The sequence below is a fragment of the Petaurus breviceps genome, unplaced genomic scaffold (assembly GCF_028583685.1).
Source record: "Petaurus breviceps papuanus isolate PSGF00001 unplaced genomic scaffold, PetGlider_PUasm1.0 208, whole genome shotgun sequence".
Taxonomy (NCBI): Eukaryota; Metazoa; Chordata; class Mammalia; order Diprotodontia; family Petauridae; genus Petaurus; species Petaurus breviceps.
The window spans coordinates 29,137,701-29,162,192 of NW_027185852.1; the positions used below are offsets into that span (position 1 = coordinate 29,137,701).

General features: G+C 49.8%; 2 protein-coding genes across 5 annotated transcripts in view; both read right to left on the reverse strand.

The window, feature by feature from the left end:
- Positions 1-16,583, reverse strand: part of LOC138165385 (DNA repair and recombination protein RAD54-like) — a 28,993-nt gene extending 12,410 nt beyond the window's left edge. The window contains exons 1-7 of one of the 4 annotated variants that reach the window (XM_069093663.1): positions 16,481-16,583; positions 14,614-14,696; positions 14,393-14,479; positions 11,618-11,737; positions 6,835-6,895; positions 5,225-5,360; positions 45-114 (exon numbers count right to left, since the gene is read on the reverse strand). In XM_069093663.1, coding sequence (XP_068949764.1) covers positions 45-114; positions 5,225-5,360; positions 6,835-6,895; positions 11,618-11,737; positions 14,393-14,479; positions 14,614-14,616 — 477 coding nt within the window. In that variant the 5' untranslated portion in view covers positions 14,617-14,696; positions 16,481-16,583. The other 3 variants (XM_069093662.1, XM_069093665.1, XM_069093664.1) reach the window with 3 other exon arrangements.
- LOC138165389 (cytochrome b-c1 complex subunit 6, mitochondrial-like) overlaps positions 1-24,492 on the reverse strand; it is a 290,341-nt gene that overhangs the window by 28,076 nt on the left and 237,773 nt on the right. The window lies entirely within an intron of this gene.

The window sequence follows — 24,492 nt, forward strand, 5'->3', positions numbered from 1 at the left end:
TCCCAGGTCCAGCTCCGGGGCCAGGGCAGCCTTCCCTCACTCACCTCTCTCTGGTGGGGCCGTAAGATCTTACTGAGAATGGGATCGACCACCACATGAACAGGGAGTTTCTCCCTGAGAAAAAAGGTCAAAGAAAATACAGAGTGAGAATGTGAGCAGGGCCACAACCCTCCATGAGTTTTCATGGCTACTGCTCCAGAGGCCCCCAAGGAAGGCTGCCCAATGCATTGGCCACTGACCATGCCCTATCTAAGGCCCCTCCCACAGGATGGAGAAAGGCTGGGTACTGGCACAGAACAGGCTGCATCCCACTCCGGTTCCCTCTCAGAGCACTGAGCTTTGATGCTAAGACAGCCACTCCCTCCTCCCACCCCCAGCAGCCTCCCCAGTGACCACCTCTTCAGGAGACAAAGGGGATAAGGCTCATACCACTGTCCACCCCTACCCCCCACCTCCCTCTTTCCCTTCCTTTCACACTCCTCCAGAGAACCAAAGGCCCTCACTGCTTCTTCAGCCTCTGCCTGGGCTGCCTCCCTCCCACCTCCCTCAGTCACTGGTCCTTCCCATCACCAGCACATTTGTCTTTCTCAGGCACAAGCTGGACCACATCACTCTCTTGCTTGAATACTGGGTAAGCTCTTTACTACTGCCTCCAAGGCAGAATAAACTTTCGATGCACAGTCCAGTGATCAAGGATTTCCTCAGTCTGATTCCATTGCCCTGTCTTGGTCCTGTCTACCACCTGGGCTCCAGTCTCACCAGAGGGGATCGGCCAGCCCCTGCCCAGATTTCACCTACAGCACACTCCCTACATGACTGTCTGCTGAAATCCATGCCTGGCATGGCCTCCTCTGGGCAGCTCACTGCCACTCCTCTAGCCACTGGGACTATGGCCTTGATGGCTAAGCCTGCCAGACTGCCACTGTGCACCCTGGTCTCCCCAGCCCAGATGTTTGCAGAACTGAACTGCCTACATTCTACTCTCCCTTCCCACAGGACAGACAGGACCCTTAGTTTCTGCTCCTAGCTCAGAGCTCCAGTAGGGCAGCCCTTTGGGGGGATGGCATGGAGAGTTTCGTCCTGTCCTCAGTCACTGGACTGAATCCCTTCCCCCCAGAGGGCTGGACCAGGGCCTTCTCCCAAGATGCTCCCCAGTGCTGCACACAAGGCCCCACATGTTCAGCATCTGACACAACAGTGTGAGTTGGCCTCTCTCAGGAAGAGGATCGAAGGTGGCATCTCCTCTGTCCTGGTGTCCAAATGATGCTCCAGTTGACTCCTTCCTGACCCGAGTGCCCAGGGAATGGATCGGAAACCTCATCTCTCTAGTACCCACTGCCATATGTGGAGACACTGCCTCATAACCCCTTAATTCACTGTATCAGCTGAGAAAAGTCCAAAACCATGAAATGCCCAAATGCCAGCAACTATTCTGGCTCCAGACTCACATACAGGAGCCAAGGGCCTCTCCAGCTACAAGGTCACTTCTAGATGGGCAGTTTCCCTGCTATCATGCAAGGAGAAGGGAACTGGGGCTAAGGGTGAGTTCAATCGCACCCCTGGGGGAACCAACCGCAAAAGGTTTTCTGGAGTCTGAGAGAAGTACAGGAGGCCTCCTTCTGCGTCTCAGAGCTCCAGATGGGGGGAGCCCTGTAATAGTAATGGCATTTAAAGATTCCCCTGTATTGGCTTGGTTTTTGGATTGATTGTGTTAAAACCCAGAGCTTGTTAATCCCACTTGTGGGATGGACTTGTTGATGTGAAAAGAGAGGGCTAGACTGGGAGGAGCTGGTGACATAGATTTGGAGAGACACAAGAGAGGCAGAAGAACTTTTTGGAAGCAGCACCTTTGGAGGCAGAGAGAGACTGAGAGGATTGCTGAGGGCCACTTTGAATTGCCCAGGACTTTTGAGACCTGCCAAGGACTGAGGAGACATGGCTGTTTTGCTGGTACTTTGTCTGTCTGTTTTGATGTTGTTTTGCCAAATTTGTCCACTGGTGAAGGACAGTGCTGTTGTTGCAGAGGTCCTGGAACCTTGCTGTTGGTTCAGAGCTCCTGAGACTGTCCTGCAGACAGAGAGTGAATACTGTCCACTGGTGAAGGACAGTGCTGTTGTTGCAGAATTCTTGGAACCTTGCTGTTCCAACCAACGAAGCCCTGAAGAAGGATTTTCTTGTTGTATGTTTACAGAAATCCTGGGAGAGGGTCTTGGTAATATTTTCAGGGGTCCTAGGACTGTTCTGCAGACAGAGGATGAATTAATGAAGAGACTGGCAATGTATCTTGTGGCCTTGCTAAGCTTTGTCTCCCCAGGAACAAAGATTGCAGAGAACTTGCCTGGTGTCAAGATGAAGAAAAGACCTCCATTTGGGTATTAAGTGCTGTGCTTAAACTTGTAACTCTGGGGTAGATTCAATTGTGATCCAGGGGTGGGGAACTTTTGACCTTTTTGTGTTCTATGATTGAACAAATGAATGTACTTTACTTATGATTGGAAACTAATCTCCATTTGAGAACAGGGGTTTTGTGATGGCCTAAATGAAGGTACAGTCTAGGGGTGGAGTAGTATTTAGAACAGGAACTTTGTAATTGATTGAATGAATGTAAGGTCCTGGGGTGGGGAGTACTTGGAGATTATTTAATCACACTTAGTAAATGCTGTATTTGGAATGATGCCATATTTTGATCTTCTCTGTTCTTAATTTGTCACTGAATAAAATGGAGAGCACCTATGCTGGTATTTTGAACCTTGGGAAGTTGCCTTTGCTTGGCGTTACATTACAAGCCCCAACCAAAAGGCCCTACTGCATCCTCCTTCCTCAATTAAGTCCTGTGTTTCCAAGGCCCCATCTAATAAGGCAAAAGGCTCCCCTACTAAACCTCCTGGCTCTCTCCTCCCCATCCACATCTGGTCTGTATTCCCTTGACATGCACTTCATCCAATCATCTTGGCCTTAAATCTTAAAGTCCAAGCTATCAGGGACCATAAGAAAAAATCCTCTAAGTCACTATTAATTACAGAAAAACACATTAAAGCAATCCTGAGGTATCACTTCCCATCCCTCAGACTGGCTAAGATGACAGAAAAGTGACAGATGCTGGAGGGGCTGAGGGCAAACAGGCACAGTGACACACTGCTTTTGGAGCTGGGCAGGGGTCCGGCCGTTGTGGAGAGCAGTGTGGCCCCAAAGCTAGTAAGCCCTCCTTCCCCAGGGACCCCATTTATGCCCAAAGAGATGGAAGAAGAGGAAATGGAACCACATGCATAAGAATATTATGACAGCAGCTCTTTTCATGGCAGCCAAAAGGTGGACACTGAGGTGCTGAACAAGTGATGGTCTATGAATAAAAATTGAGGAAAGGGATAGTTTTAGAAAAACCCAGAAAGACTTAGAGGAACTAGTGCCACTTTGGCCACTAGGTGGCACAGTGGATAGTGCACTGGGCCTGGAGTCAGGAAGACCTGAGTTCAAATTTGACCTCAGACATTTACTAATTGTGTGACCCTGGGAAGTCACCTATCCCTGCTTGCCTTGGTTCCTCATCTGTAAAATAAGGATAATAATAGCACCTACTTCCCAAGGTTGTTGAGAACCAGTAAGATAAAAATTTTATACAATAAAATAATATAAATTAATTTTTTCCAAATTGTTAAGTCAATATACATTTATTAAGCACCTACTGTGTGCCAGGCACTGCACTAATGGCTGGGAAGTGAAAAAAATACCAACTTGCCTTCCCCTGGGCTCCTGGGCTCTCCCCCTCACAGCCCAGGGCTCTGGCTGGAGATGATAGGTCGGCCCTGGCCATTCTTGAGCAGGTTAAGAGCTCACTCCTCCCCCAGCCGCTCCCAGACCGTGCCGCTGATGCCCAGGGGTCCTGCTTCCTTACAGGTTCCCTCCAGCTGCCTGTGCCCAATCCCAGGGGCATGCAGTCATTCTGCTGCCTTTCCTTTAACTGGGGGATCACCAGAGCTGTCCTGGACCCCCCCTCTTCTCCACCTAGACGATTTCACTCAGGGATCTCATCATTCCCATGAGTTCAATGACCATCTCAACACAGACAATTTTGAGACCTGTTTATTAGGCCCTTACCTCTCTCTGGACTTCCAGTCTCCAACCGGCTACTGGACGTCCCATAGACATCCTGAACTCCACAAGCCTCAGACTGACCTTTCCCCTACACCTTCCCCTCTTCGTAAGCTGGGGAGGGTACCAGCCCACCCGGCTCTAAGCTAGGTGTCGCCCTCCACTCCTCTGTCTCTCTTACCCTCCATATCAAAGCAGATGCAAAGTCCTATAGTTCCTACTTTTGTAAAATCTCCTCTCCTCTGATACAGTCCCCAACCTGGTGCAGGCCCCCATCACCTCAAGCCTGGGCTAGGGCACTACCTGCCTGCCTCCAGGCCATCCTCCACTAAACTGTTGCCCTCAAACGGCATCCACACACACGACTCTCCTGAAAGCAGGCATCCAGCCTTCTCCTAGGGACCCCCATCTTCTGAGGCAGCCCCTTCCCCCCTCAGAGTCAGCTTTCTGACCTTCAACCTCCATAGGCCTCGCTGCTCCCCACTCTGCCCTCTGGGGTCAAGCAGAGCCAGGCTGAGCCCTCCACCACAGGCAAGCCCTTCAGACACCTAGAGAAATGGTCGTGTCCCCCCAGAACCTGCTAACACTCCCCAGTTCCCTCCACGATCTTCATACAGCTGGGTGCTGAGGCCTGACTCATCCTATTCCCCTCCTCTGGACACCCTCCAACTCATCAGTGGAATTCGTACCATGAGCTGCCCAGAACCAAACACAAAACTCCAGCTGGGGCCTCTGGAGAGAGCAGAGCAGGAAGAAAGTCCTCCCTAGTCTTGGGCACTATTCACATCATTCATCCACTGATTCTCTCTGTGCCTACTGGGGTCACAACATTGGGCCAAGTGCACGGGTAGACAGAGTCAGGCAAGGACGTGTCTACACAAAGAAGCTGCACTCCAGTCAGGGACCAGCCCATGTTAAACAAGAGGGGCATAAGACGCCGGGGAAGGTCAAGGAAAAGAGGCTGTAGAGCCAGGCAGTCCAGAGCACACACACAGAGTGGGAATGCCCTGAAGCCACCCCATGGCATCAGTGGCCTGGCCTCAGAGAGCTGAGGCCCAACAAACACCAAGGCTCTCACCACGGGCTCCTACCCCTCCCACGTGAAACACCACACCCTCCCTACCTGTTGGCTCACCTGTCAAGCTTCAGCTGGTCATGGGCACTCAGGGGTGGTGGCTCATAAAGAACCAGAGCTCCTTCCTCTAATGGGTCATGGAGGGCATGCCGGAGCCCCGCCCGCTTGATGCCCAAGGCCCGGAGGCCCAGAGGACCTGCAAGCAATCACAAGCTGCACTCACCAACTTTGCAGGGTGGCTTCTGGTGGCTTCTCTTAGGCCAGCTGACACCCTCCAACATTTCATGGGTGCCTTTTGTTTCAGGAGCACAGTTACTTCCCCAGTATCTGCACCTTCCCCTCTCCCCATGAAGGTGCCCTCCCTCCTAACAAAGAAAAACACATCAACACAGGACTGAAAGCCCCTGCAGCAACACTGGGCAGCCACAGTCCCCATCTCTCCAGAGAGGCATGTGTGTCCTCCCTGGTCAGTACAGCAGGCAGAGGCTGGCGGCTTTCGGTGCCGTCTGTGTTCAGTCTTGGTGTTGGTCTAGCGGTACCCTGGCTGGGCTTCCTTTGGCCATCCAAGGTTCTCGCGATTCCCTGCATGTGCTATTACAGGCCTCATTGGCCCTCAGCCATACTCCACTCATCAGCCTCCCTGTTTGTTGCCTTGTTACCACAAAATGGGCTGCCATGATGACTTGGGAGGATATGGCACTGGAGGCAGGAATAAGCCCAAGGGCTACAGGAGAGAGCAGAGCAATGCTTTCCCATGCCAACAGGTGCCCTCACTTCACTTTGAGGAAAGTGTGGCCCCCTCCCCCCAGGCTCTCCCAGAGCCAAGGAAGGCCCCACCAGCACTAACCCTGCGGAAGGGGCGCAGGTGGGGTGGAGGTGTGACTTACAGTCCAGTGGACCCCCACTCCCCATGGGAGAAACTGAACCAGGAAGGGATATGAAGGAGTGGACATGGCTCTCCTCAGCCACAGCACAGAGGCCTCTGGGAGGTGTGCTGGTGCTTCCTTTCACTTGAATACAGTGTGGTCAACATGCAATAATGACATGACATTTCCACAATGCTTCGTGGTTCTGAGAGCACTTTACATGAATCCCTGGGAGGTAAGCATTGTAGTTATTATTCCCATTTCACAAATGAGGAAACCAAGGTCATAGGAAGCAGTGAAGGTTTTAATGAGGCCAAGGCCCTGGGTTCAAGTCGCTACTCTGTGATTTACTGGGGGATCTTCAACAAGTGTCCTACCCTCTCTAGGCCTCACTTTTGTCCCCAGTAAGATGAGAGGACTGGATTCAATGACCTCTAGATACACGACCCTCTTGTATACTACCACCTACCCAGGGTCACAGTTAATAAGCATAATAAGGTTGGCCTAACCCTGTTCCAAACCTCTTCTGTGGGAGGATGTGAACCAGGTCTTTGTGAGCCCAAGTCTCCTTCCCGTTTCCCACAGACTCCTGCCTCCAATGGGGAGGGAGTAAAGCTCCTGGCACATCACAACTCGGACAGAACGTGGGGGCCCATGGCTATGTAAAGGCAAGCTGCAGGACAGTGGGCATCCTCACCACAACCCTCCAGTGACAAAAGCCCAACACAAAGGCAGCATCCCCACATCTGTCTGTGCTAGCCACACGTGATGGATGGGGTACACCCAACGTGCTCTCCAGCTTACCTTGGTAATTGGGGATCGGGACTTTGAATGGCTTCGACAAGATACTCCGTATAAACGCCTCCTGCAGGGGGAAGAGGAGTGCATGGCACGTTAGCGGCTGGTCACAGCTACCTCCTGAAAGGGGTACACGGGAGCAAGGCCAGACGGTTTGGCCAGAGCCACTGCCTTCTAAGCACAGAGGAAAATGCAACGACAAGAGCAAACATATTTGGTTCTCTACAGGACCTCCAATGTATTTCACATTCCAGCCAGAAGGTGCAGGGGACAGAGCGAGGGACCTGGAGTCACATTCTGTCTCAGATACTTACTAGCTGGTGTGACCACGGGCAAGTCACCTTACTGCCGCCTGCCTCAGTTCCTGCATCTGTAAAATGGAGCACCTACCTCCCAGTGTCATTGGAAGGCTTGAAAGAGAGATTTGTTAGTCATTTTGCAAAATCTTAAAGTGCCATGTCATCCAGGGCCATCTCTAGTCGTCCTGATCCACTTCTGGCCACTGGACCCAGATGGCTCCAGAGGAGTGAGGCTCGTGACTTTGCACAGCCCTGCCTCACTCAAATCCAATTCATGTGCAAGTCATGGTATCACCTTCCGATGTCACGATCCTCTTCAGTGAAGGAGAAACAACGAAGGGCCATGTGATTATAACTAGTATTATCTGTAATACTCAACAAAGTAGGTGAGTATTCTAGAGGTGGCTTCTCAACCTATCAGTCCCTATGAGAGTGGGGAGGGGCCTTGGCCATCGAATCTGACAGAGGGGAAACGATCTGCTCAAAGGCTCCCAGAGCCCAGCCCAGCCTCTCCTTGCCTCTGCCCTGTCCCTGGAAGGCAGCCAACCCTACTGAGCCTTGCTCCCCTTCTCACCACGCCTGGATGGCATCACCTCTCAGGGGGACACAAAGCATGGCAGCTGCCTGCCCTTTACATGGGCTCTCACACTGGCAATGTGCTTAACATGTTTCACTCCATGATGGATCAGTAGGTACTTGTGGAATTCCTGGGTTAGCCTAACCCTGTTCCAAACCTCTTTTGCAGGAGATGGGCACTCCCAGCCTCTTCTGTGGGAGATGGGCACCATCCATCGGCACACATGAGGGACTCTATAGAAGCAGTGACAGAAAGGCCTGTGGGATTACTAGTCTCTACAATCTGACATAATCTTGGAAGGCTGGTCCTCAGTCGATCACTCCCATGGTGTGCCTTCCCAGGCTGTATGAATCCATTCCGTTTCACTGCATGTCACTCCATCCTTTCACAATTCCTCAAGGCTCCTTCCAAACTTGTTCTACTGTAGCCATGAAGGTCAAGGCCATATTCTTCCCATGTGCAAGATGGAAATAGACTGTGACTTTGTCTGACCTCTCGCCCTGCTTTGTTTTTTGGGGGGATGCAGGGGGACAGCAGGAGTTTGGGAAGAGAAGCACACATCTTCAAACCCCAACCTTGTCCACCATACCAAGTTCTCCACTCCCAGTCAAGGACCCTCCAAGGGAAGAGCAAGCTAGGCAGGGGCTGGCCCATAAACCTTCTTAAACAGCATGCATGGCTGGTTTAACATGAATTCCCCTACAGGTTCCATGTCTAGTAGTCACCATTTCTGATACATCTAGCTTAGGCACATCAATTACCACCTTTTGCCCCAAGACACAGATTTTTCACTGGGACCAGGTGGAATCTCTCCAGGAGCAGCCACTCCAAATGAGGGCTTGGCTCTGTGCCCACCCTGACCCCGGGGGTAATTACAATATTCAATGAAGCGGAGCCCAGTCAGGCAGCTGGTAATGGGAGACCTGGGAGCAGAAGCCCTGAGAGTGATTTTTAAGGAGAATGAAGAATGGTCCAAAGTGGTAATAGGCAAAAAAAACCTCCTCTCGGCTAGAGGGTAGTTCAGGAACAGCAAAGTGAGCCTGTGTCACAGAGGAATTCCTGCTTTTGTACTGCTGGCCTCCTCTTGGCAGACGGCGCTGATTTTCATGAATTTCTAGTAAGCTAATGCATTTTAAATGGCTGCTGCAAAGTCATGAATATATTTCGCTAAAGAGATGGAAAGGGAGTGGGGAGGGCTGAGTGCTCGCTCAGGAAATTAACAAGCTTGCTAAGATTATGAATAGCAATGGGGGGAGGCACGCCACCCCCCTGCAATGCGGCCCCCACTGAAATGTTTCTCACTCAGAAGCAGCATTTTTAACTTTGCAGGATCGCCAAGGAGGCACTGATTCCAGGCTTGTGGGTGTGGGGAGGGGGCTCTCCACCTGACACCCCCCCACAACACAGATTTTTGAGCCCCTTATGCCTTATGGATGCTTTTCATGAAGAGCTGAGCCCCCAGATTCCCTGCCCTATGACCAAACAGTGCTTATGCCCATCAGTGTCCTGCTCAGGAACACTGAGAACCAGCAGCAATCCAGCAGCAAGCAGGAGGGGCGCGTGCCAGGCACTGTGCTCGGTGCAAGAAGTGAGGTGGTCTTCAAGGGGCCTCCATTCTGCATTTATAGATGAGAAAACACCAGGCCCATACAAAGTAAATGCAGTGACAGAGGGGCGGCACAGGGAACAATAACACCAGGGGGCCAGGGAAAGTGAGCTGAGTGTCAAAGGGAGGTCGGAGTCCTGAGAGGCAAAAATGAAAAGGGAGAGCATTCCAGGCAAGGGGAACAGCATAAGCAAGGGCAAAGAGATGGGAAATAGCATGTTATGTGCCAAGAACCCCAACAAGGCCAGTCTGGCTGGAGCAGGAGTGAACGAGAGAGAGGGGTGATCTGGAAGAAGGGCTTTACACACCAAGCAGGAGAGTCTGTATCTGATCTTAAGGCAGGCATCCCAACCCTCTTCAGTCTTCAGTAACCCAATCCAACCCCGCCCCCATCCTCTTCAGTGAGAGGAAGAAAATGCTTCACTTTCCCATGCCTATGCACAAAAGAAATAGAGACTGATTTCAACAGGATAGTAGAATTACTTCCTAATGTTCCCTATGGCCCCTGGGAGTACACCCTTCCCAGGATCGAAAGCACTGCCCTAGGTCTATGAGAAGCTTCCTGAGGGGAGGAGTGACATGATAAGCTTGCAGCTCACAGCGAATGGACCACAGAAGGGAAAGCCGGGCTAGAGACATCATGGTACAAATGGAGAGAAGGAAGTGGTTTAAGGACAAGCCATGGCAAGAGCTTGGTTCTGGAGGGACCACTTGGGTGAGAGCAAGGTGTCCAAGACAACTCCTAGGATATGAACATGGGTGACCAAAAGGATGAGATGCAGAATTAGAAACCACACACCTAGAGAAGAGTGTTGGCTCCATGGGAGCCAAGGACCAAGAATCTAGGAAGGCCTGAGGAAGGAGGGGAGGTCAACAGCATGGAACACTGAGGCAGGGAGGATGCCAGCTAACAAAGATGGGGAGCTGGGGCTCGAGGTGTGATGACAGGGGAAGCGTTGGAACTGTTGAGGGGGAAATTCGAGATCATTGATGAGGGGAGAATGGAGAACCACAGCACTCCTGAGTGGCTTCCTCCTTCAGCAGCACAATGACAGGAGAGAAGGAGGGGGTGGTAGAAGTAAGGAGGCAGACAGCTTTGGGAAGGTCTGAGGAAGGAAAGTGATAGAAGGACAGCTCTGAAGCCTGGAGCTGGGGCTCTCATGGTGGAGCGATTGGGCCATCCTAGATTAGGGGGTTGGGGGACTCCCAGACAGCCCTTCTCTCAGGCTCAAAAGCATATTGGGCTGGGTGTGAGCCAGACACAGCATCCCTGTATCTAAGGTACGGTCTAGGTTTGACATGCCCAACGTGTATCTTCAGCCCTGCCTCCTGCCCTTCTCACAAAAACAACAGCAAAGGACGACAAGCACCCAGGAAGGAAGTGGTCAGAAGCCCTGATTGGTCATAAGTCTAATGACAATGCAGCGAAAAGTCAGATTGCTGCCAGTTGCCAGCCAAGTTGCTGGACAAAGTCAGGAGCCCTGGGTCAGGATCGTTAAGGCATGACCAGCCATCCTTCCAATATGATGTCCAATTGGCCCTGAAACAGATGCCCTTGGTTTGGGAACTGGGGGCTCCATTATACACATCACCCTGTAATGGGAATGCAAATTTTTAAGATCTTCCCTGCCCCTAGGCTAAAGTGCACCTGGAGCCTGGGGTGGGAGGCTTGTTTTTCAGTAGATACTTTTTGATTAGCCAGTAGGTCCAGAAGGTTGTTACATTCTCTGAGCCAGGAGAAGGCTATATAAATCCTGATTTGAGGCTTTGATTTGGGGCTCACTTTGAGAAGTGTTCTGTGATTCGATCAGATGAGACTCTGGGAAGCCGTTGTTGAGAGCCCCCCGGCTTTGAAAAACCCAGATGTTGATTTGGTATGGATCTAATGGTTAGACAGTTTGGAAACCTGTCATTTGATCTGTTTCTCTGTCTTGACAATTCTGTCTGTAAACTCTGAAGTTCGGGGTGCTGACCTTTTTCCCCTGAACTAGGTAAACGATACATATTTGATTGATTAAAGTAAGCTTGTTAACCCATTTTGAGTTGCTTTCCTTTATCACAGCAGATCTAAGAACCTGTGTTGGCAGCCACCCTAGGGACGCTGGGGTGCTTGCTGATACACACCCCCAACCCCAAACACACATACCTACCCATCACATGCCCCACATCACCCATGTCACACACCCATGGCCCCACACATATGTAAGCGTGCACACACACACACAAAATGGAAGAGCCCAGCTCATGTTCCTCTGCCCCCAGTTCCTGTCTGTGGCCTAGTCAGAAACCCCTCCCCACATGGCTTACATGTTGGCTGCTGTCCAGGCAGTGCGGCCGATTAGTTAGCTGAGTCAGGGGTTTCCGAAAAGGTGACAAGAAACTGTCCCGGCTATTCACCTCGCTGCTCGATTTCCGCCTCTTAGGAGTCTAGGAGAGAGAATCAAGGCCCCGATGGGCCCACTGTATGACTGGGATGTTGATAAGTAGCAAGTGAGGAAATGGGGCTGCCCGAAGGGGCCAAATGGTCAGCACCAGCCTTGGGTCTTCCCGTCTGTCCGTGGCAGCTTCACAGGGCAGGGACATCCATCAGAGCTAACAAGACCTCAACTAGGAATAGAAGAGTGAGGGCCCTCTGTGCTCAACCACCCATGCAGTCATTCTGCTCAGGGCGGGTGGGGATGGGGGTTGCTGCCCAACTGCTGAGGGGGCAGCTTCCCTCCAAGGGCCACCTGGATTTGTGATCTGTGATGGCCACAACACAGGCCCAGGAGGGGCCTCCGCCTTCCTTTAGCAGTTCGTCCCCTTTATTGAGCACCTACTATGGGGAGGTGCTCTGCTCAGCACAGGTTGCCCCCGTCTCCTGGAAATACAGGAAGGATACTCCCCCATAGGATTTCTCATCAACGAAACTCCCTCAAGGGCCAGAGACCAGCCCTCTGCAAGGTGTGGAGTTCAGGAATCCAGGAGCCACCCACCAGCTTGTCCCAGAGAAGGCTGCATTGCCCCGAGGGGACGACGGGGTCATGCTGGGGGAAGGGGATGTGTTTCACACTGGGCCTGGGTACAGGCCAGAACCTAAAGCTGCCAGATTTCAAGCTGGCCAGAATAAAGTCAACCCAACCCATGGCTATTGTGCAGCTCCTGCAGTGGGCAGGGTTATACTGAGGTGAGGGAGAAGGGGGCAGGATACCAACAGTACAGGAGAGATGGAGCTTCTATATTCTATCCCCTTCCTGGACCATGCCCCCATTCTAGCCCAGGCTCTGCTCCTGGTCTTCAATGGCCACCCAGGCTGGACCTCCCCCCAGTGACTCTTCTAGTCCACTCTGTCTGCAATGCCCTCACCATCCTTCCAGGCCTCCTACCTTGAGCCCCTTCCTTAAGCCTTCACCTCTCTGAGCTCCTAGAGCACTTCCTGCCCTCCCTTCTCCATCCCCTCCAAGGCGCAGCCCTACACCTCCTCTTCACCCATTCTCATAAGTATCCCCACCAACCAGCCCCCCATCTCTGCCTGGCCTTTGGTCCCACTATCACCAGCTGCTACTGGACACCGCAAACTGGATATCCAGCTAATGCCCATTCAACATGTCCAGATTGAACGATCTCTCCTTCTTCCCCAATTCTCTCCTCTTCTGCCAAAGGCATGCCCATCCTTCCAGGCTCTCAGGTCCATAAACCCTGTGTTCTCTCGGAGCCCGGTTTCCCCCTCTCCCCGGCCCTCCCCGCTTCCTCCTTCTGGAGCTCTCCCTCCCTCTCTCCTCCTCTCTGCTCCTGGAGCTCTCCATCTCTCAGCCCCTCCGAGGGCCCCCCCCCCCTTTCCCCCTACAATGTCAGTCATTTGTCAAATCCTGCCATTTCCACATCTCTCAAATCCAAGCCCTTCTCTCTGCCTCAAATCTCCATTCTAATCCATCCTTCACTCAACCACAAAAATGATTTTCCTAAGACACAGGTCTGACCATATCACCCCCTACTCAATAAGATCAAATGTAAAACCCTCTGTTCAGCATTGGAAGCTCCCTCACCCAACTCCCCTCTCTCCTCCATTTCCAGCCTTCTTACACCTGACTCCAGGACTCACCACTGGGATTCACTGACACCCACCCCCAGACTGTTCCACAAACAAGGCCCTCCACCTAGTGGCTCCAGGCATTCTCTCTGGCTGCCCCTTCCCCAAGCCCAGCCTCCTGGCTTCCTTCTACAGGAAGCCTTTTTTAATCCTCTTAATTCTAGTGCTTTCCCTCTATTGATTGCTTCCAATTTATCCAGTCTGGGTTGCCACTGTTTGTTGTCCAGTCACATCTGACTCATCATAACCCCATCTGGGGTTTTCTTGGCAGAGATACTGAAGTGGTTTGCCATTTCTTCTCCAACTCACTTTACAGATGAGGAAACTGAGGCAAATGGGGTTAAGTGAGTTGCCCAAGGTCCTACAGCCATTACAAGTCAGAGGCTGGATTTGAACTCAGGAAGATGACAGCAGCCCCAGAGCTCTATCCACTTCACCCAGCTGCCCACAACCTTGTCTGTAGCTTGTTTCTACACCCCATCAGACTGTGAATTCCCCAAAGGAGGGAATATCTAGTGCCTTTTTTATATCCCCAGTTATAGAGCACAGCACCTGGCATACTGTAGGTGCTTAATAAATGCTTACTGAGAGCCAAGATTAAAGTCCAGTCCTTCCCCACACTGCAATGCCTTTTGGAAACAAAATCTCATTTCCTGGCACATGAAACCTCCCAAATCCAGGCATTTTCTCTGGCAGTGCCCATGCCTGGCATGTCCTCCCTCTGCCAGAGGCCTCCTGGCTTCCCCAGTTTCCTCCAACTCTCACGCTGCAAGGAACCTTCCCTGTCCCTCTTTAGTATCTAAGATTATTTCAAACTTCCGCCATCGCACATTTGTGCATGCATGGTAAGTTCATTTCATCCCCCCATTAGACTGTGAGCTCCTTGAGGGCCTGGCACAAAGGAAGAACTTAATGAACTACTGCCTGGCCTGGATTTTCTGACACAGCCTGTGGATGTTCACAGGTGCCCGGGGCATGACTTATGAGAAGGACACAAAGGAGCTAGGCCTTACCACCGACTCTGGGTGCCAGTCTTCTTCATCTGAGGCACTGCCCTCAGACTTCCTCTTGGCCAGCTGACTTGGAGCCAGGCTCCTTCTCTGCAAGAAGAAAAGGACAGAGGTCTACATCAGGCTCTAGGTTCTGCCTCTGTGTCACCTTAAGGCAAGGAAACAAAGGTGGATTCAGGTGCCCCAAGGAAGACAAGGCAGCTACCTGTATGGTCAGTACTCACCATCCTGACTCCACATTCAGTAGACCCTTAGGTCCCCATGGATCTCAAGGCCTTGAGAAGTCTATGGGCTGAGAGATCTGAGCCTATGAGAAGGGATGACAATGGTGGTTGGCAAGAGGCATGTCCCACTAAGGAGATGTGCATTCAGAACCGGGAAGAGAAAAGTAAGTGGAGGAAAAGATGAAGACTGGGAAGAATCGCTGGCTCCTAAGTTATCAGCAAACAGGGCAGCAATCACTCAATGAAAAGGTACTAAGGCTCCTAGGATTATGATATTCAGAGCTCAAAGGGGGCCCAGAAGTTACCTGGTCCAAACACTTTATTTCACAGATAAGGAAACAAACCCAGAGAGGTTAACTGATAGAATGCAAATTGCTTGGGGTTTTTGTATCCCTGATGCCTAGCATAGTATTTGCTAGCTGATCCATTAAGGTCCTTGTTCAAGATGACCCAGGTAGTACTGAAGGCAAGATTTGAACTCAGATTTTCTGACTGCAAAATCAGTGCTCTCCCTTGAGCAGTTACGCTGGGTTTTTCTAGGTCACACTGGCTAACAGCAGCTATCCCCCAATGTTCTGTCTCCGGCCATCATTCCCCTCTATGTCATCTACCCTGCTTGGAGATCTCATCAGCTCTCATGTCTGTACACAAGATGGTCAGGTCTATTTATCCATCTGGAAGCTCTTCCATGACCTCCAGTCTCAAAGAAAGCTTCCACCACCTGCTGGCAATCTCAGATGGGCCGTCCTGAAGATGTCCAAAACCCCCTCCCCTATTCCCATTACTATACACCCTCCCCCCAGGCCCTTGTGCTGAAAGGCTAGGAGTCGTCCAGGCCTGTCCACTTCACGTCTATGGCTTCTCCTGAATATGCCCCCCCCTCCTCTGACACTGCCCCCACCCTGGGGCAGGTCCCCATCACCTTGCACATAGACCATGGCAATAGCTGCCAGTGGGTCTGTCTGCCTTAGTTTCCCCCACTTCCCTCCTCCCTCCATTCAGCCACCAGAGTGATTTTCCTAAAGCTCAGGTCTGATCATATCACTCTCTCCACACTCAGTAAACTCCAGTGTCTCCCTATGGCCTCCAATCGCCCCGATTCAAGGCCCACCACAACCTAGCCCCTTTCTCCCTTTCCAGTCCTTCCACCGGTGCCACTGGCCTCTTGGCTCTTTCTCAGCCAGGACACTGTCTCCAGCCTCAGGAATTTTCCCTGGCTGTGCCCCATGCCGGGAGCACTCTCCCTCCACCTCCTGTCTTCCTTCAAGTCTAGCCTCAAACCCGCCTCCCTCCTGGCGCCTGCCCCTCCCGCGACCCCTGCTTCTCCTGCACGTTTTAAGTGCATAGGGGCTGGCACACTGCCTCCTTGGACCTGGAGCCCTCTCGGGCGGGACCGTACCCCCTTAGCATAAGTCTAGCACACAGTAGGCGCTTACTCAGTGCTTGTGGGCCGGCTACAGTCGCCCCAGGCGCTGGGGACCACTCCAGGGGCCCTCAGGCTGCTTAGGGCCCCGGACTCTGGCGGACCACTGGTGTGTGGTGCGTGGAAGAAAGCAGGGGCCGGGCCTGGGTTCAAATCCTGCCCCTGACAATAAGCGGCTGGCTGTCAGGCCCTCCCCCCTCTCCCGGCCTCAGTTTCCCCAGTAGTCAAGGGTCGGGGGGGGGCGTCCTCGAAGACCTCTGGGGCTCCCCTCCCAACTGCGGACCCACGACCCCACGTCCTTCCCTCACCCCGAAGCCTGTAAGAAGCGCCCTGCTCTCGGTCGCGATCCCGGTCCCACTCTCAGTCCGCTCCCAGGCCCGGCCCTGGCCCCGGGGTCATCCCGCCCCGCACTTCCGGCCCCACGTTCCCGCACCCCTTAGTTACCACTTCTAGTCGCTCACAGCACCCGCCGGAGCCCGAATTCCCGCCCCCGCCGATCTCAGCCAATCGGGTGGCGGCTTACCCAACGCGGTCTCCCATTGGCTGCGTCTTCAGCAAGCGTCACTGGCTGGGGGCGGGGCCGAAGGGGCTCTGGGCGGGAGCAAGGGACGAAGGTGGAGCCGTGGGGTGACGCAATGCTCAGGCGCAGATGGAAACTGCGGTTAGGCGGTGGACCAAGGAATCTTTACCTGGGAAGCGTCCTTGCAGAGAGGCTTACTCGCCTGCTGCCCGCTCTGAGCTTGTGAACGTTCGCTGCCGCCAGTTCGCACCACAGACGGGACAGAAAACAGAGACTTCTTTCCTTTCCATTTCCTTCTGTCCTGTCCCCCTGCCAGGCAATTATGGGAGACTAGGAAGACACGTGATATTAGGATATTAGGATGTAATTAGGATAACACGTGAGAGTAAGGGCTACCTGGAAAGCAGCTTGGGTTCCCTTCCTTCTCTAACACGTCCTATTTGTGTGACTTTGGACGAATCACTTTTCACCTCCCTGGGTCTCAGTTTCCTCCTCTGTAAAATGAGGAGATTGGACTATTTGGTTTCTATTGGGGTTAAGTGACTTGCCCAAGGTCACACAGCTATATTTTTGTGTTAAGTGTCTGAGGGCGGATCTGAACGCAGGTTCTCCAGACTCCAGGGCCGGTGATCTATTCACTGCGCCACCTGGCCGCCCCACCATTTTTACACTTATGGCAAAGGAGCATCACGCAATATCTCCCAGAAGCAAAGGAGGGAGGTTGCAGTCAATCTGCTTACCTGAGGGACTCTATCTGAGCCTGCGCTTCCACTCTGTGTGCCACTCTTGGAAGTCGTAAGCCTTTGGGGACTACCAGGGGTCTTAGACTGAGAATACCAGAGTGCTGGTTAGTGTTGACTCTTTCACCACCCCCGAGCCCTGCCCTTTTTATTCTGTTGGACATCACAGGTGCTCAGTCCAGCAACGTGCAGTGCCAAGACTGCTGGTTTGGTTAGAGCACCTGGTTTTGAATATCTGTTCGTTCACTTGCTACCTTACAACCTTAAGTAATTAATCACCCTGTGCCTCGGTTTACTCATATGTTAAGAGTCAAAATTTCCCCAGATGTAAAATAAAGTCGTCCTTCCAGCTTTGTATCCATTATTCTGACTTTAACTTACATATTGTCATCAAGAGATTAGAGATTGAAATAAATCAAAGATCTTATCCAAAGAAACCAATGATATCTTTCTTTAAAAATAGATTTGTGTTTATATGTTTTATTTTCAAACAGCCTAAATTTCCCTCTGTATCCCTCCCCCTTCCCAGAGAGATATTCCTTATAATAATTTTTTATAAGACTGAAAAGAAGAAAAGAATAAAATTCAACAGGAGTTTAAGAGAATCGAATGGAGGGAAATATTCAATTGAAATCATGACTGTGAATGTGAATGGGATGAACCTGTCCAAAAAAAAACAACAAGAAAAAAATAGAATGGATTAGAAAGCACCATCTAACAATGTTTTACAAGAAATTGACTTGAGACAAATATTTACACAGAATTAAAATAAAGGACTAAAGCAAACATATTATTCTTCATCTGAACTCAGAAAAGCAGGGGAAGCAATCACGATCTCAAACAAAGAAATAGAAAAAAAAAAAAGTAACCTTAATTAAAAGAGACAATCAGAGAAACTCCATTTTGTTGAAAGACATTATAAAGTAGACAGTGTTACTTCAATACTTATCATGTGGAATATGAATGGAATAGCACCCAAATGTTAAAGGAAAAGCTAAGCAAGTCATAGGAAGAAATAGAGTGAAACTTTAATACTAGGAAACCTCAGTGTACCCCCTTTCAGAACCAGGCCAAACTGATTAACACTGGGAAAAATAATCTGACAATATATGATCTATATATGCAATGTTCCATACCCATAGACCCCAGTCTCTTCAGAGTATTAGGTGGAAATTCAAACTTCTCAAAGTTGAACCTCTTCTTCAATCTTGTTCTTTATACTTTCACAACATTCATTTCCATTTGTTTTGTAGCTGTTCGTAAATTTACACCGTTGCGGTCATTGCGTATACTGTAACCCCAGATGCTGCTTGTTTCACGTTGTATCAGTTCATGTAAGTCTTTGCCTGCTTCTCTATTCTATTTCTTACAGAACAATAATATTGCATTACATTCATTTGCCACAGTTTCTTTAGTCGTTTGCCAATAGATGGGCATCTTCTTTGTTTCCAGTTTTTTCCTAGTACAAAAAGTGTTACAATAAATATTTTAGTGACTATGGAACCCTTCTTGTTAATGACCTCCTTGACCTATATGCCTAGCGGTGGAATCTGTAGGTCAGAATGTCTGGACATTTTAGTTACTTTCTTTGCATCATTTCAATTTGCTTTGCAGAATGTTTGGACCAAGTTGTAGCTCCACCAACAATGCATTAGTGTGCTGGTCTTTTCACAATATTTCCAATGTTGACCATTATCATCTTTTGTCATCTTTCCACAATTTTAAAATGTGAAGTAAAACCTCAGGGTTGTTTTGATTTTCATTTCTCTGGTTATAGTGATTTGAGCAATCTTTCATATATATGGTTGTTGATAGTTTGCAGTTTTGTCTTTTGAGACCTGTTTGTTCCTATCCTTTGGCATCTCTGTGTTGGGGACCAAAAAGCCTTAATTATTAAATCCTATGGGGGGGGTTTTCTTCCTGGTCTTCAGCCTTATTTTCCTCTCTGCTGTATTTGTCACTCTTTACTAGTCTCTTCTCCTAGCTACTCTCCTCTAAATCTCCATGGCCTTACTCTTGCCTCTCCTCCTACCTGTAGTCTGACTACTCATTCTCTCTTTTCTTGGGTCATCTCTCCTGTAATGTTCTATCTCTCTGGGTGTACATCATGGCTCTGTCATGGGCCCTATTCTTTTTGCATATTTTCTTTCTCTTAGTAATCACAACTGCTTACCTGGGTTTAATTATCAACTCTATGTAGATACATAAATATATGTATGATGTTGTTGTTCATCATTTAGTTGTGTCCAAGTTTTCATGATCTCATTTGGGGTTTTCTTTTTGCCTTTTGGAGGGCAATTGGGATTAAGTAACTTGCCCAAGGTTACACAGCTAGTTTTTTTGTGTGGGTGTTAAGTGTCTGAGGCCAGAACCAAACTCAGGACCTCCTGACTCTGGGGCCAGGGCTTTACTCACTGCGCCACCTAGCCGCCCTCATTTGGGGTTTTCTTAACAAAGATTCTGGAGCAGTTTGACATTTCTTTCTCTAGCTCATTTTACAGAAAGCTGAGACAAGTAGGGTTAAGTGACTTGCCCAGGGTAACACAGCTAATGTGTCTGAGGCTGAATTTGAACTCAGGAAGATGAATCTTCCTGATTCCCAGTCTAGCACTCTATCTGCTTTGCCACTTAGCTGCCTATATATGATTAATAGCTGGAATGTATACAGTACTTTAAAGCTTGCAAAGTATACTAATATTTCATCTTACGTAGACCATCTGTGAATTCTGTGAAGTAGGTGTCTCCTTTGAAGAAAGTCTTATGAAGAATGTCTCATTTTTAGAAGTGAGAAAATCGAGACATTCAGAGGTGAAGTGACTTACCCAGAGTCACACAGCTAGGAAGTGTCTGGGGCAGGATTTGAACTCGTCTTCCTGCCTCCAAGTCTAACCCTCTACCCCTAAACAAACCTAGTTTCAGTCTCTCTCTTGAGCTCCAGTCCTGCATCACCAACAGCCTATTGAACATTTCATACTGGATAGCCAGTTAAAGACATGTTAAAGACCTTAGATTAAAAAGGTCAAAGTCAACTACTGCATCCAAAGTCATCTCTAGTTGTCCTGATCTATACTGTGCCACTGGACCCAGATGGAGAAAGTGAGGCTGGTGACTTTGAACAGCTCTGCCTCACTTAAATCCAACTCATTTGAATGTCTTGGCATCACCTCCCTGATGTCAAGGTCCTCTTTGAGTACAAAATAACAACTGGATAACCTGGAGAGATCTCAGACTCAACTTACTATTTTCAAAACAGAACTCACTCTTTCTCCACAGCCCTGAAACTCACCTGTCTACTGAAGGTCCTCATTTTTGTTAAGAGCCCCACCATGTCCCAGGGGCAGACCCTTAGCATTATTGCCTCACTCTCCTTCACCCCATACAACCAATCAGTTGCTGAATCTATTTCTCACCCCCTTCACATGTTACATGTTCTATGGATGCCTAGAAAAAGTGCAAGCAGTCAATAGTCAAGAAATATTTAAAGCACCTACTATGTGCTAGGTAGGCACTGTGCTAAGACAGTCCCTGCCCTCAAGGAGCTTATAGTCTAATAGGGGAAGACAACACATAAAACAAAGTGGAAAAGGGAGGAGAGGTACCAATAAGGGAGGTGGGTTAGAGAAGGCAGAGAAGTCCCAAAGGAGTGCAGCCAGATGGGAAAGGAGGGGAGATCTGAGTTGAGCTTCCTCCTTAAAGGAAGTCCTGGAATTCCTAGTTCTACCTTCAATCAGACGGGAAGTGGGTAGGGATGAGGTGGAGTCCCAAGACTGATGGGATCTTGGCAGGGTGATGAGATTACCCCTACAATATTAGGGCATTATGGAGAAGTCCTAGATGGCCCAAACTAGGTGAGAAATGAGGAGTAAGTGCATCAGCGGGAGCTCAAGAACTATCTATGGTTCTTAGCAAATATGGACAGCAAGGGTACTTTGAACTGGGATCATCTTCTCTGAGAGGCCCACCTTATGGGTAGGTGGCTACCCCAGGGGTACAAACAAAAAGTCCTATATTCAAAGCTCAAAAAATAAAAATTCACAAATAGATGATGAGGGAATCATAGCTGGATGATTATTCATTTGAAAAAATAATCTGGTGATTTTCATGGATTGTAGGCTCAAAAAGTAACAATGGCAGCCAAAAAAAATGCTAATGTGATCTTAGAGCCTGGCTTGAGAGGCATTGTGTCTATGTTTCTCTGATGACAATGAGTGCTAGATATCTGTGCAATGTCAAGAGACAAAGGCAGAAGCAGCAAAGCTCCCTGAGGGAGAGACAGGCAGGTCAAACCCCACTGCCACTGTGATCAGCATCTCTCTCAGGCCCTGACAGCGACAAGCCAAGAGCCTTGGAAGGATCACTGCTCCCAGCTCCATGCCCTCAGCTACTATCCAGAGAAGATGCGACCTTGTACACATTGGCTTCTGCAGACCCAGACAAGAAAGTTCCTATCCTCAATGCCCCGGGCCCTGTCAAATGGTTCTACAATGGAAACTTATATGATTTTTATCAGGGGAATTGGGACACTAAAGAGGCAGCAGGACCATCTACCGTATGGACCATGGGGCCTTTCCATCTCACTCACAGCTGAAACCTTCCCTATGTGTTGTTGCTGCAAAAGAATAAGAGCTCCCTTACCTACCTGTGTCCTGAGAGCAGGGCCCAGCTTACTTCTCCCCTTATATCCTCAGCTATTAGCACAATGTTTTGTCCATAGTAAGCACTTAACAAATGCTTCATTCATTCATTTGTTCATGAAATACTAAGGTCTCCAAAGCACTGAAATTGAGAATCACTCAGAGACAACAGAGAGGAATAGAGTGGGTGTGAATGGGCTGAAATACATCCCAAATATGGTATTATGCTAGAGAGAGAGTGAAAAGGACCTCATCACAGAAATGTATGACTGAAAAAAGAAAAAAAAATGAGTTAGGGAATGATTAAACAACACTCCCAAGTGGGCCAGAACTAGATTAAACTGTAATTGGATAATATTTAACAAAATAATTAAAAATACAAAAGAACGTAATGTTAATCTCCTTCTGTATGGTTCAACAGCCTCTGTTTCTACTTGACTTTGATGCCACTGGTTTAGCTGGAGCAGAGGGACAATGGTGAGGAATGCCAGCCATATCAGAAGGGGATAAAGGATTAGGTTTTTTCTGCTTGGTCCTAGAGGGCAGAACCAAGAGCAATGAGGGGGAAGACAATGCTGACAAGTTGTTCCATGGGTGGTGATGGAATCCCCTCAATGGAGGCTTTTCAGCCGAGTCTAGAGGATTCCTGCTCAGGTACAGACTGGACTTAGTACTACCCAACCTAGCTGGGCCCTTCTCCCTAGCAGGGACAGCTAAGTACTCTGCACATACTCAAAAGGACCGGGTTCTTTGGCCAGTCCCTGTTACCCTCAGCATACACTCTTGGCTTCCTGCTGGCTCAGGGTGAGAGTCCCTCACCTGTTACACCCTTCATTCTTACCTCTCACTGCCTGGATGACCTTGGGCAAGTCACTTCCAGTTAGTGGGCCTTAGTTTACTCATAAAATGAAGGGGCTGGATGAGCTGGACTCAGGTTCCTTCTGATTCTTGACCTAGGATTCTAAGATCTCACTTCTTTTCCTCCTTCCCTCTGTCCCTCACCCACACTAGATCCTCCTCATCATTACCTCCTGAAACCCTCATCTTAACCAGTCTCATGTTAGGGGCTTGAGACTCTGGTGACTGGCCCCCTTCCCTGGAGCCCACAGGGGGAACCCTGAGTCAGGGGGCCCATGTGAGGGTAATCAACCCTAGGGTGGAGGTAGGGACAGGACAGTGGACAGTGCCTAGAGCTATGAACCAAGGAGCCAGACTCTACCCCAGGCTTCCAGGGGTGCACTGAAATCCCACAGATCCAGGGCCCTTTTCTCTCTGCTGTCTCCCAGACTCAGGGCTCCCCCTTTCTGCTGCTTGGACTCCAGAAGTTCTCCCATTCCAGCTGCACCCAAGAGAGCTCCTAGGCACTACCACCAGACTTAGGGACACTAGATAGGAGGAAAAATTGGAGCACATGGATGGAAAGTACCAGAAAAGACAGAGGATGTGTGTGTGTGTGTGTGTGTGTGTGTGTATGTGTGTGATCAGAGCAGGAATTGTCCCTTCTATGAGAGTAGGCAGAAGTCTGATTTAGGTAGAAGAACCCCTCCTTCCCCTCTCAGACAAGAGATCCCCCCAATTCTAGTTCTTTTGTGTTCTGCCCTGTATGCTCAGACTACAACTAGAGTGCTGGCTGCACTCCTGGACACCAGGGTTTAGGGAGAACACTGGTGTGTCCATAAGAGGGCAGCCAGGCTAGAAAAGGGCCTTGAGTCTCCTTCATTGGAGCTGACTGCTGCAAGCAATGGGGGAGATGACCATCCCAGTCAGCCCTCCACCTCAGCTGTTCATACAGCTTTTTTTTTTCTTAAAGAGCTGTCCAGACATGCTCTCACCCAACCATCCTAAGGAGAGCTGTATATGCTCCCTTTTCAATACGTGGCATTCCTTAGAGACCTGGGGGCAATGACCTATGGACTCATAGACCTAGGAAGGCATGGAGCCCACCCTGGACCTGAACAAGATTCCTCTCTATGACATTCCTGCCAGTGAGCATTCTGCTCCTCCTTGGAGACCTAGATAGAACAGAGGCTCAGAGCCTTGCCTCCAAGAACTTTCAACTTGTAATATTTTGGATAACTGTATTTCACTCTAATTAGTTTCCTTGGTAATCCTGCATAATTCACTTTTTGCATTTAAAAAATTTTCTTCTGAGAAGGGCTCAAGATGCTTCACCAGATTGCCCAAGGGGCCACAGGTACAACATGAAGGTGAAAAACCTCTGCCCTACAGGGAAGCTCACTTTTTTTTGGAGGCCATCAGTGTGTGACTTGCCCAGAGTCACAGTTAATATTTCTGAGGCCGCACTTGAACTCAGGCCCTGAAAACTCACCACCTCTAGAGGAAGCCCATTCCACCCCACTGGAAAACCAGAACTAATGGGCCAGTTTTTCCTTGCTTGTCCTTCCCTCTAACTTCCCCACCTGGGCTCTGGTCCCAGTTCTACTCTCTGGGGCCAAGGACACAGCAGTCCTTCAGATGGTTGAAGACCCAAATCCAGTTGCTCTCCCTCCCCCCACCCAGGTCTTCTCTTCTCCAGGATGACTGAATGCCCCTGGTCCTCTC